This window comes from Schistocerca americana, chromosome 4, assembly GCF_021461395.2.
Source record: "Schistocerca americana isolate TAMUIC-IGC-003095 chromosome 4, iqSchAmer2.1, whole genome shotgun sequence".
Lineage (NCBI taxonomy): Eukaryota > Metazoa > Arthropoda > Insecta > Orthoptera > Acrididae > Schistocerca > Schistocerca americana.
The window spans coordinates 333,554,135-333,567,172 of NC_060122.1; the positions used below are offsets into that span (position 1 = coordinate 333,554,135).

The 13,038-nt window shown below is 39.8% G+C and overlaps 1 protein-coding gene across 1 annotated transcript in view; it reads left to right on the plus strand.

Annotated features, from left to right (window-relative positions):
- Positions 1 to 13,038, plus strand: part of LOC124613165 — a 178,832-nt gene that overhangs the window by 78,222 nt on the left and 87,572 nt on the right. The window contains exon 13 of the mRNA XM_047141795.1: positions 1,917 to 1,981. Within this exon, the coding sequence (XP_046997751.1) occupies positions 1,917 to 1,981 (65 nt within the window). The remainder of the gene's footprint in view (positions 1 to 1,916; positions 1,982 to 13,038) is intronic.

Below are 13,038 nucleotides of genomic sequence, written 5' to 3' on the forward strand. Positions count from 1 at the left end.
TGTAGCAACACTATGTATATTAATTTGAACCATTAACTTTTTCCTATTTGTATTTTCGCACTACTTATGAGTGATCTTGCTATTGGCTGACTACATCACGTGTTCTATGCTGTCTTCAGTTGGCGAGATCACGTCATGAGCTATGACTGGCGTACCAAAGTGCGTCGCAATCTCGATTTCAATGCTTTGGAAAGTAACATGCGGTGTTTGGTGGAATTCGAAGTTATACCTTCATAACACGAAACTATGCAGCGTACATGTTGCTGCACATCAGAGATCTTTCCAAAACGTGTTTTCCCCCCCTCAGTTTCGTTTTCTAAAGTGCCAGGATATTCTATGTCGCCATATAAAACCATAAACATTCAAAGTACTGATAAATTTTACAGTGCCAAGGAAAAGTATACTATCACTTAACACGGGAAAATTGTATTTTCACCTGGGAGAAAGTGTATTTTCAACCGGGAAATCCGGGAATTTTTTTTCCTTGTCCATGTATACACCCTGGCTGAAGATCAAAATCAAAAAGAATTGTGACAATTGTTGATTCATGGTGTTTAGTTTGCATTTGGTGCATCTGAGTGTCCCTAAACCTAGTTGCAGAAATGGAACTAAAGCTCATAGGCTTAAGCTTTTTGTATTCCATCTCTGTGGCTGCATATTTGAGATGCAAACTCCACTTATTTCCGAGTTAACTTGGGAACAATACAGAATGTTTGTCAACAGTTTGATAATCCAGTTACTTCCTGGAAGGCTCAGATTTATTGTGCTAAATTCAATTTATATGTAGCTAATCCCATCTTCTACACTACAATTTGTTTGTTCTAGTCACTACTGAGACAATAAGGGAGAGACAAATGCCACAACTCCTTGCTAGCTCTGAGATAATGGGGCCCTGTTCCAAAGTGAAGGTTGCATTGTCTCTCCATTCCAATCCCACCAGAGACCAAGTGTTTAACTGTTCTGTGCAGAGCTACAAGCAGCCAGATTAAACATCAATAAATAAATGTTAAGAATACTTCTCCATCATAAAGCTTCTTGCTTATTCCAATACCCGTTTGTGTAAGGACAAAAAAATTATGATATTGCACACATTATAATACCTCTTTCTGCTTCTGCCATCATAATTTTTGGTTTTTGTGAATACACTATTATATTTATGAAATTCCACTGAAAAGACAGCATGTAAACGCAGACCATTTCAAAGTCCAAAGTGTGTAATTTCTCACTAATTGTGCTGACACAGATACTGTGTTTTATTAAAATAGGTGGTGTTGACCCAGTTCACTGAAGTTATTTCACATGGAGAATCTAACTACAATAAAAAACAATTTTATGCTTACCAATGCAAGGGCAGGAAACATCCTTGGTATGCCACGCTGCAGTCAGCTAATGGCAGCCAGTTGTGGCGTGGCCACTGTAGGGCAAGAAAATGCTTGAGCATAAACTATTCTCATCTGGATGCAGCCATGAACTCTACTGTGGAAATGTTTCTCGAAGTTCTTACTATTAATGGTGGGTTAGTAATTGATGTAAGTTATTGTTGAGGTTTCATCAGACTGATACCTTTAGCAGATAGACAGAACTTGCTTTAAAAAAGAAAGGAAGAAAAAGATCCAAACTTGCAACCTTGTTTCTACATTATGCCTTTTTTACCACTAGATCACAAGCAGAAACAGCATGGAACCAGCTCGAGCAGTTGACAAGACTCCATCCAGAAACTAGTGCATTATGCAGTGCTGCCAGATTGTGCAAATGCCAGGAATTATAATTCTGAAGAGCAACTAGTTTTATTGATGCCTTAAGTGAATGACTCAGACATGGTGTCCTTCGCGGCTGGCTGGCAGCCAGTTTTTATGTCTAATACAGTACAACTTTAAATTGTTACATTTTTATGTGTTATTTTTCTTGTTCCATAGGCTGTAAGTCAAAAGTTGGTACCCAAAATGGAAATAAGTTGAAGGACATCAGTCATCTCCAAAAGGTAAGAGCTCATATTGCAGATATAATAGCATTAATGAGTAGTTCTCCGTATCTGAACTTGAATGATACTTATATGAGGCATTTCATGGAACAAGCCTCAGGAGATAAAGGCATAGCATCTGTCAAGTTAAAACTAATACATACAAGGAAATGTGCTTTCCCATTTAGTTAATTGTGATAGCTATAAATACAACAAACAAATGAATTTCTAATGTTTCAATGCATGCTAATTTGTTTTTGTTGTTATGGTCGTCAGTCAAAAGACTGGTTTGATGCAACTCTCCTCTCTAATCTATCCTGTGCAAGCCTCCAAATCTCTACATAACTGTTGTAATCTACATCCATTTGAACCTGCATACTGTAGTCAAAATTTAATCTTTGTATACAGTTTTTACCTCCATTCCTCCCACCCACCCACCCATCTACCCACTCCCCTCCTTTACTAGAAGAATTATTCAATGACGTCTCAAGATATGTCTAACAACCAGTCACTTATTTTAGTCAAGTTGTGCAATAAGTTGCTTTTCTCCCCATTTCATTTCAATGCCTCCATGCTTATTACCCGACATACAAGTCTAATCTTCAGCATTCCCCTGTTGCACCAGATTTCAAAAGCTTATGTTCTCTTCTTGTCTAAACTGTCTTATCGTCTTTGTTTCATCCAGACAAATACCATAAGAGAAACTTCCAAGCAGTTAAATTTATATTTGATGTTAACAACTTTGCCTTTTTCAGAAATGCTTGTCTTGCTATTGCTAGTCTACATTTTATACTCTCTATACCATAGCCATCATCAGTTTTTTACTCCCCAAATGACATAATTTAGCTACTCATTTCTGAAACCTCTTGCCTGTGCATTCAACTATATTCCATTACCCTTGTTTTACTTTAGTTGCTCATCTTTTAACCTCTGTCTAGTGTGAGCAGCATGCCATGTTCCATGCAGACATTGCTCACTTTGCTACTGCCAGACGGTCAACAGTGTGTTTGTGTGGTCTCCATGTTCCAAAATTTCCCTCTGACATTATGAATGGCTCATTTGATGTTGAATAATTCTGTGAAGATTTGTTTTGAAAACAGTGTAACCAGAAGATGTTCGCTGGACAAATGTACGTTAATACAGCTGTGTTAGGTGTTATCTGATATCTCATAAACACAAGATGGTCAAGATTATTTCCTTTGGTGTCTCTTCAGAATTACAGTGTCATTGAACATCTTGAAAGTTTTTATTTCTTCTCCCTGAAATTTAATACCCTTTGCAAAAGTCTCCTTGGTTTCCTTTCCTGTTTGCTCAATGTGCAGATTGAACAGTATTGAGGACAGACTACAACCCTGTTTCACTCCCTTCCCCTTCATGTCCTTCCTCTCTCACAACTGGAGTCAGATTGCTGTACAAGTTGTAAATAACCTTTTGTGCCATATATTTTATCCCTATCTTCAGAATTTCCAAGAGAATATTCCAATCAACATTATCAGAGGCTTTCTCTACAAATGCTATTAATATCAGTGTTGCCTCATGTGTGCCTACATTTCTCCAAAACTGAAACTGATCTTCCCCAAAGTCAGCTTTTGCTGGTTTTTCCATTCTTCCATAAATAATTTGTGCCCATATTCAGTAACAATGACTTATTAAACTGATGATTCAATAATCTTCACACCTGCCTTCTTAGGAATTAGGATGATTAGATTCTTCTTTAATTCTGAGGGTATTTCACCTGTCTTATATATCTTGCATGTCAGATGGAATAGTTTTGTCATGGCTGGCTCTACCAAGTGACGTGTCAGATTCTTCATGTAGTATCGTGTCCTCCATGTCATCTTCATCTATTTCCTCTACCCTTTCTATAACATTATCGCCAAATTTGTTTCCCTTGCATAGCCTTTTTATATGTTCCTTCCAACTTTCTACCTTGCATAGCACTGAATTGTTATCTGAGCTCTCTTATACATACAAGTGTGACTGTTACACAACAAATAATTTAAAATGTTTCACTGTGCTAAATGCTATGTTACCAAACCCTCAGTAATTGCTTTAATCAATTTCATAAGGCAGTTGTGGCATGACACTACTGCTTTTCGGTTTCCAACCTATCAAAAGGGAGGTGTTGAGGGTCTTCCACATATGGTTTTACATTGCCTCACACCGTCCTAGTTGGAACCAGCAGATACAGATAGTTTCAGCAAACAATAGCTTACCTTCAGCATTTGTCAATATTGTTTTAAACGACACTGTAATGGTGCAGTAACTAAAGCTCTCTTTCTTTTATCTCATCTTTCTTGCTGCATGTTTTTACTTGTAAGAATGAGTGGTGAAACTTATTTTTTGACCTTAGAGGTACAGCCCCATACATCTCATTTGAGAAGCAGTCCCATTTTTTGCTGGCTTGAAACATGTGATTCCACAGACTTTAGGGTTACATATATGCTCTGGTGTGTCTCTGTGACGTTTCATGGGTGAGTTGAAGCTTACACTTTAACTACTCTAGGCACTCTTCATATAAGAGGTGAAACGTAAGCCCTTCATCATCCTTTCCCAGCTTGTAAACCCTTCCTTCTCATCACTCTACAAATAGTATTCTGCCATTCATGTGAATGTAAACACCTTAGGACACAAGACTTAATTTGTTCCTCAAAGAAAATATCTTCCCTTGCTCTACTAGTTTACCTTTCAGTCTAGAACTGAAAAATGGTATCCATTTCACCCACTATTCAAGCCACAAATTTATCTTTGCAAGCACCTGTTGATGTATTTGTGATGAAATTATTGAGAGACAGAATATTCTGGAGTGAATTTGTTTGCATTGCAAAGCAGTGTGTAGGAATGTGTGGTTCCATGTTTTAAATTTACCATGTCTTTTAAACGTAGTGCTATCTCTTTTACAGTTAAACATATTTGTAAAAATCTTACTTCCTGAATATTAATAGTGCTTTGTGTAAAATGATTTTGAAGCAATAACATCCCGCAGTTCATACAATTGGGTGATCCCAACTCCCTATGTTAACTGTAGAAAATCCAAGATTGAATGTAACAGTATTATAACAAGGATAGTTGCTACTCACCATATGTTCTTGGCAACAAACATAAATGTGGCAGGAAAAGAACCCCCTACATTTTGTTTTTACTGAGGTGGCTTTCTTGCACAGCACCTTACGGCCTCTTCGCAGGGTCAAATAAGTTTAGAGAAACTGTGGTGTACAAGTGATGGCAACACAGATTAGTGACAGTGTACAATAATTTAGTAATGCATATGTGGAGAGAATGTGTGGCAGTGTAGGTCAAAGTTCACGTGCCCTGACTTATCTATGAACAGTTTTCTAGTCCTGAATCACTGATAAAATTGATAGAATGTCCTGTTTGGTTCTTCTTGGCAGCAATGGTAGATAAGTGCTGATGCTCTTTTTAGGCACAGTGTTGATACTATCGAACTAACTTGACCGAGGGGAGCCATGTGTCCACTTACACCTGTCTTTGGCAGAAGAATATCGGCTTGGAAAACTGTTTGAGTGATGTATGGCAGAAGCATAACATAGTTTGTGTTGTGTGTGCCCTCTCTGATGTCTTACCTCAACTATGTAGCACCTCCCTGGAGTCTGGCCTTGCTACGTGGTGCCCTTGGGGTGTATGCCCTCCCCCCTGGGATGAGGAAGCTGTTGAAGCTTGTTTCATGCTTCACCACGCTTGCTGATGTGTGAATTATGGCAGGTGCACTCCCCTTGGTATTTGCCCCCCTCACCCGAGGAAATTCGTGCCCAAAATCTACCTCACCTTGTCACAATCTATATCATCAACTGTTAAACAATTATTAGCTTTGAAAAACATTGTTCTCCACTGCTGTGTATGCTTGTCTATGATGCACATATGGCTTTAGCATTTTTCCACTGGTGATTTTGTATCATATGGAGTGGCTCTGTACTGTGAAAGAAAATTAACAATGTACTGCTGTGTTAGCTTTGTCATATGAGATAAGAATGTCCTTACAAATTTATCTGAGAATCCATTTGAATGAGCGCAGTTTTGAAATGTGATATGTCGTTTCATTCACGGAATTGTTGAAACTACTGTGATGAAAACTAAGGACTGTTGTCCATAACTATTGAATTTTTGCAAACATTTGAGTGAGAAAATCCTTAGCAAATCTTTTTCATAGGAATTATTGACAACATTTGTATCCCACTTGGAAATTTTGGAAAATGCATCCATGACAATAAGCTAGTATTTTCATAACAGTAGTTCACCAGTGTCATTGTGTGAACATGACCAGGATTCTGATGACTGTGGCCATGGAAAAATATTCCCACGGAGGAGCCATTAGTATATATTGGCATAAGTGTCATTTAACCAGTATCATTTGTTAGTCTTCATCTGTGTTTTTCCAGTACTAATGCATTTGATACATAAAATGGCCTAGTGGCACTTTGGGTGTTAAGTGCTTCAGGAATCATCCCTCCCGATTCTCAATGTAACAAAATGACACAATTTTAGACAGTGACAGTGTGTCTCAAATGGCAGTATGATGTAATTTATGGTTACTTGAATAATCACTCTGAATGAATTTTATTTATTTATTGTATCTCGAACAACACTGGATTCTGTGGCACAAGTTTTGCTATTAATGGAAAATGTCCAACACTGTCTTGACTGATGATGTCCAAAGTGAAACACAGTTCAGCAGAAGAATCAAAATTTTTATCTTGCTCTACTGACAATAGTGACTGCATTCATGTGTTGTGATGTGGACCTTTAAAGTACCACACTATTTAAGTTTTGAGAAAAGCAGTGCCAATCACTGTAAACATTATGCCGTTCTGGAAGAAACAGTATTATTGGGCCCAAATATAGTTTCCAGTGGTTTGTGGTCCAGAAATAGAATGAATCTTTGGCCACAAAAATATTCATTGAACTTTTTGACATCAAAGATAATAACAAGAGCTTCCTTTTCAATTGGACTATAATTTCTTAGAGCAGTAGGCAGTCTTCTGTGTGCAAAAGTGATCGGCCTTTCAAGACCTGTTATCTACAAGACTACGCTGCTTCCATATTCAGAATCAACAGCTGCAGTTGCTAACATTTTCAATGGACTGCATGTGATGAGACATTTGGGGTCTCGTAAACTTTGTTTTAATCTGTCAAATGCATGCTGACATTCATTTTTCCAGATCTTTTTTGTTTCAGTATGTGAAGCAATTCACTTATGGATGCTGCATGTGAAACAAATTTTTTGTAGTACTGGTTTGGTTTAGAACAGCAGATAATCACTTGAGAGCTTTGAGAGTCAGAAGATTTTCAATTGCTTCAATGTGTTGCAATGTTGCCCCAATGCCTTCTTCTGATGGAACGTGTCATAACTGGTGGACTTCTCATTCGGACAGTATGAACTTTTACTCATTACATTTTAAATTGGGTGCTCATAAAAGCTAAATACACATTCCCAAGTACACAATAGCTCCTCAGTGGTTTTCCCTGGACAGTATCATTTAGGTAGTTCACACCCAATTGATTGAGTGGATTATGTAAAATTAAGCAGCTTACAGTCCCTCATTTACAAAAACAGCTTAATTGGCAAAAAACAATGCTTAATCCCATAGGGGATCATATACGGTCAGTTTTTGGTCACTTTTTCGGTATGTAGGGGCCTGTTAGCTCACCAGAAATTGTTACTCATAATATCATGGGAGCATTCTGTGTTTTTTTAATGCTATTTTATGTTTGACATCCGCTACTTAGTGAAAAATTGCTGGCTGTGAATGCTGGATCATACCATTCTCTTTTCTCATTCGAAACATGACTTGATTTTATTGCAACTGCTGTTGCAGCTGAATGCTGCAAAACCAGTTTTGCCTATTTATAAAGGAACCATGGCTGAAGCAGCCATGTATTCAAAATTAGATATCCAGGCTGTGGCTGCCGTGACTACAAAAGTCTACTATAAATAATAAATAATTCTACATTTACTTCAGAGTAGCCAGTCATTATTTTATTTCTGTTTACACATTGGAAAACAGAATATTTTATTGGGAACTTACAGCTTCTGTAAGAATCAGTGGCCATTACCTAGCATACCCAACACTAAAAAAGTTTTTGAACACGTGTTACTCATTCAGTTACAAATTGAACTTTACAGGACTACCAAACACAAAATATTGTCACTTAGAAGAAGGTGTAATTAGATGAATGACGAACACTGACTTCACTTAATGAAGGTTTATTCAGCACTTGTACATACAAGAGCACGGAGCAAACTGTCTCCAGCCAGAACACATACAGTATATATACAGCTACAGAACATTCCAGTACAAATGATTCTTGACATTTGTGGATACTTCTAGAACATACTCAAACTGAATATAGAAATTAAAATCGTGCAGTCTTGGTGAGGTTTTGAACTCACGACCCTCCATGCAACAGTTTAGTATCATAGCCACTACACCACAGTGCTACTCAGCTTCTTCTGCGACATTGCTCCCTCCTTAAGAGAACAGCGTCTCTCTGTTATGTCCTCCTAGTCCGGGAACGAGTCATCAATCCTGCATACTCCGACTCCCGATGACTGATGTTTGCCCTGGCGGTGATCTGCTTAAAACTTCCCAAATTTACCGTGGGTTGCAGGATCCTTATAGGGCTTCATTCGAAGGACGTGGACCATATCTCTGATCTTTCGTCGTCATGTGTCGGGGTTGAAACCTTCAACTTCATAAGTAACATCAGACAACTGTCTTACAACCTTATGAGGTCCAAAGTAGCACCTGAGGAGCTTCTCAGAAAGACCAACCTTCCAAACGGGAGTGAAGATCCAAACGAGATCACCAGGCTGGTAGACAACAGGGCAGTGGCTCAGGTTATACCTTCGGTGATAGTTTTCTTGAGCATGCAACATGCGGAGTCGAGCCGACTGCTGATCTTCCTCAGCTAGGTTAACACCTGGCTGATGAAGTTGTCACCATGTCATCAGGACGTAACAGAAACAGTGTCCATCATTGTAGTCTCCTCATGCCCATGCACCAGGAAAAATGGCGTAAATCCTGTGGTGTCTTGTTTGGCAGTGTTGTAGGCAAACATCGCGAAAGGTAGCACCTCATTCCAGTTACTCTGCTCAACATTGACGAACATTGACAGCATGTTGGCCAAGGTCTTATTAAGGCATTCAGTAAGCCCGTTCGTTTGCGGGTGGTAGGCAGTCGTCATGTGATGAGTAATGTTGCACCGACGGTTTATTTCTGTCACAAGATTCGATTCAAAAACTTTCCCTCAATTCGTAATTAACAATCTTGGGGCACCGTGCTTCAATACAATGTCTCCCACGATGAATTTGGCTACCTCGTATGCTTCAGGGCTTTTGTGATGGCATAGTGTGTCAGATAATAAGTGCAAACAATAATCCATCTATTGCCACTATCAGACATTGGAAATCGTCTGACGTGGTCAATCCAAACATGCTGGAAAAGCATTTCAGCTGGTGGAATTGGTATGAGTCGGCAAGGTGGTTTCTGAGGAACTGCCTTTCTCCTCTGGCACTCTCGACAGTGTGACACATAGTGATGGACACTGCTAAATAAACCTCGCCAGAAAAATCTCTTGCAGATTCTAACGTATGTCTTAATAAATCCTCAATGTCCAGCCTCAGGTGTGTCATGGAATTTCTGTAGAACATCTAAGCGCATGTGTTCAGGAATTACTGGTAGCCACCTCTTTCCAAACAGATCAAAGTTTTTCTTGCAAAGTAATCCATTAATCACCTTAAATTGTCCTTTCACACCCTCTGACCAATTTAAGGCAAGCATAATTTGAGATATCTTGCCGTCCTCCTTCTGCTCAGCAGAGAGATCCTGGAGTGCAGCGACACAGTCACTATCTTCATCAAAGTCTTGATGGTCTTGCACAGGGTTTCTTGAGAGACAGTCAGCATCTTGGTGTTTTCTTCCACTTTTGTACACTATGGTAATGTTAAACTCTTGAAGACATAGTGCCCACCTGACAAGTCGTCCCGTTGGATCCTTAAGACCTGTCAACCAACAAAGTGAATGATGGTCTGTAATAACTGTGAATGGCCTTCCATAGAGATACTGTCGAAATTTGCACATGGCCCAGATCACAGCAAGACAGTCTCTTTCTGTAGTTGAGTAATTTCTCTTGGCTTTTGTAAGTGTCCTAAAAGCATAGGCTATAACCTTCTCTTTTACATCCGAAATTTGCACCAGAACAGCACTGATCCCATACTTGCTGGCATCTGTGTGTAGTTCTGTAGGTGCTCTCTCATCATACAGACCAAGTACAGAGTCAGTCGTCAGAGCTTTTCGCAGCACATTGAAAGAAACATGTTGAGCGCCACCCCAGATAAATTTAGCATCAGCTTTTAACAACTCTTGGAGTGGCCTGGCTTTGATACAAAAGTCTTTGATAAAACGATGGTAATAAGAACGTAATCGGAGGAAGTATCACATCTCTAATACTTTTAGGAATAGGAAATTCCATTATAGATCTCACCTTTTCTGGGTATGGCCACACACCTTCATTTGACACAAGGTGTCCAAGTATTTTGATTTCTTTTGCACCAAAGAGACACTTTCGGGGATTAAGTTTCAGTCCGCCTTGTTGGAGACACTCAGGCCCTCAGTCTTTTTATATGATCGTCAAATGTCACTGAGAACACTCTAATGTCATCTAAGTAACACAGACACATCAACCACTTCAGGTGCCTTAGAAGATTATCCATCATCCATTCAAAAGCTGCTCATGCATTACACAAACCAAACAGCATTACCTTAAACTCATACAGGCCCTCAAGGGTGATGAATGCAGTTTTCTCACAATCAGCCCCATCTACTTCGATTTGCCAGTATCCCGAGTACATGTCCACAGTTGAGAGAAACTTAGCCCCTTCAGACAATCTAGTGTATCGGCAATTCGTGGAAGAGGGTAAACGTCCTTTTTAGTAACCTTATTAAGCTTCCTGTAATCAACACAAAAGCGCCAACTGCCATCGTTCTTCCTGTAGGTTTTTACATATTTCCCATTAGCCAACTTCAGCACAGATGTTTCATTGTCGACGAATACAGTTTTCTGCAACTGGCGACAGTATTTCTTCGAAATGACTAAATATGATGCTCCACAGTCCACAAGAGCTTGGGCTGGTCAGACATCCATGAGGATATCAACGTAATTTCCTATCATTTTTGTAGTGATCGACAGCGGAGGATTTTTCTCTTCGGCAGCCTCACCTCCAAGGAAGGTCGCACTCTTTAGTTTTCCAGGTTGCAACAGCTAGGTGATTGGCTGGAGCTTCTAAACGGCAATGGAGAACTTGATCGGTGTGTTGGGGAGCATCCTCTCCATTGGCTAGCTTGTGGCAATGGTGACTTATGTTGTCCTGCACCCACATCATCATATTCGTCCTCGAGTTGGCATTGGCTAAGATCGGTCTGCTGTCTTCTGGCAAGGGCATCGACAAACCGCCTTTCTCGACAATAGCACACCACATGTCCCAGTCATCCACAGTGGAAACATACTGGTTGGTTATCCTGGGTCCTCCAGATGTCAGTCTTCCTCGGTGCCCAAACAGGCTCCTCATGCGACATTGTAGGAACGTAACTCCACCTGGGTTTTGACTTTTTTACCGTTTTAAAGGGAAATGGAGGACGAGAGATTGGGTTCAATGTCTGTTCCACTTCTTCCCTTATGACTTCTTCAAGCATCTCGGTTTTTTGCTCACCCTGCAACTCAAGTGCCTTCTGAACTACCTCTATCTGATGAAAAACACTTGTGAAATCAGTTGCTTCCTCCATCACAGACATCGATATCATGTTTGGAAGCCATTCAAACTTCTTGCATGTAATTCTTTTTTGATGCATTGTCTCGATATACTGGCACCAGTTTATGAAGTCGTCTGCTGTCGAAACCTCCTTCAGGAGTAGGGCTTGATACATTCCTCAACAACGCCCTTCATGAGATGTGCAACCTTATCTTCCTCCTTCATTCTAGGATCCACTATTTTACATGGCTCCAAGACGTCTTGGATGTAGGATGTTGTTGTTTCTCCTGGACGCTGTGCCCTGCACTTCAATTTATCTTCAGCCTTGCACTTCTGTCATTGTGTGTCGCCAAAATACTTGTGCAGTTCCAACTGGAATACATCCCAGCTTGTGAACTTCTCCTCGTTCTCATACCATTGCTTGGCAGTGGCCTCCAAGTAGAAAAATATCTTAGCCAAACACACGGTGTCATCCCATTTGTTAAATTTGGCTATATGCTCATATACCTTCAGCTACTTGCTTGGATCTTGGCCATCGTCACCATAGAACCCAGAATGATGTCTCATGTGGTGGCACACAGTTGCTGTCATCTTAACATCCTCTTCTTCTGTCTCCAATAGATTGCGATGTGTTGAATATAGCTCGAACTCGCATTTCTCGCCACGTAAACGGTGGCTCTGTCGTGGCCTCAAGGGACCCACTGTGTCGTTGATAATGTGTGCTATCACAAGTTCCAATACCCAGCATCTCCATCAGAATAATGTCACATTGAAGAAGGTATAATTAGATGGATGGTGAACACTAACTTCACTTAACAAAGGTTTATTCAGCACTTGTACATACAAGAGCGCGGAGTGAACTGCCTCTGGCCAGAACACATACAGTATATATACAGCTACAGAACATTCCAGTACAAAGATTCTTGACATTTGTGGATGCTTCTAGAACATACTCGAACTGAATGTAGAAATTAAAATTGTACAGTCCAGGTGAGTTTTGAACCCACGACCCTCCATGCAACAGTTTAGTATCATAACCACTACACCATGGTGCTACTCAGCTGCTTCTGCAACAATATAACCACCAATAAATAAAATTTTAAAAAAAAAACCCTTAAGTAATGTTTATTAATTGTTAGCAGGCGAGATAAAAGAATCCCTGCACTAGTTCACTCCATAACTATATATATCATATACTGATGGAGTTAATAGCATTTATAGTCTAAAGTTATGTGCCTGTGCTTGCCCACACGCAAGTACAGCTGTGTGTGTAGGTGCACACATCTTTCTCAATATGTGTATGTGAATGATT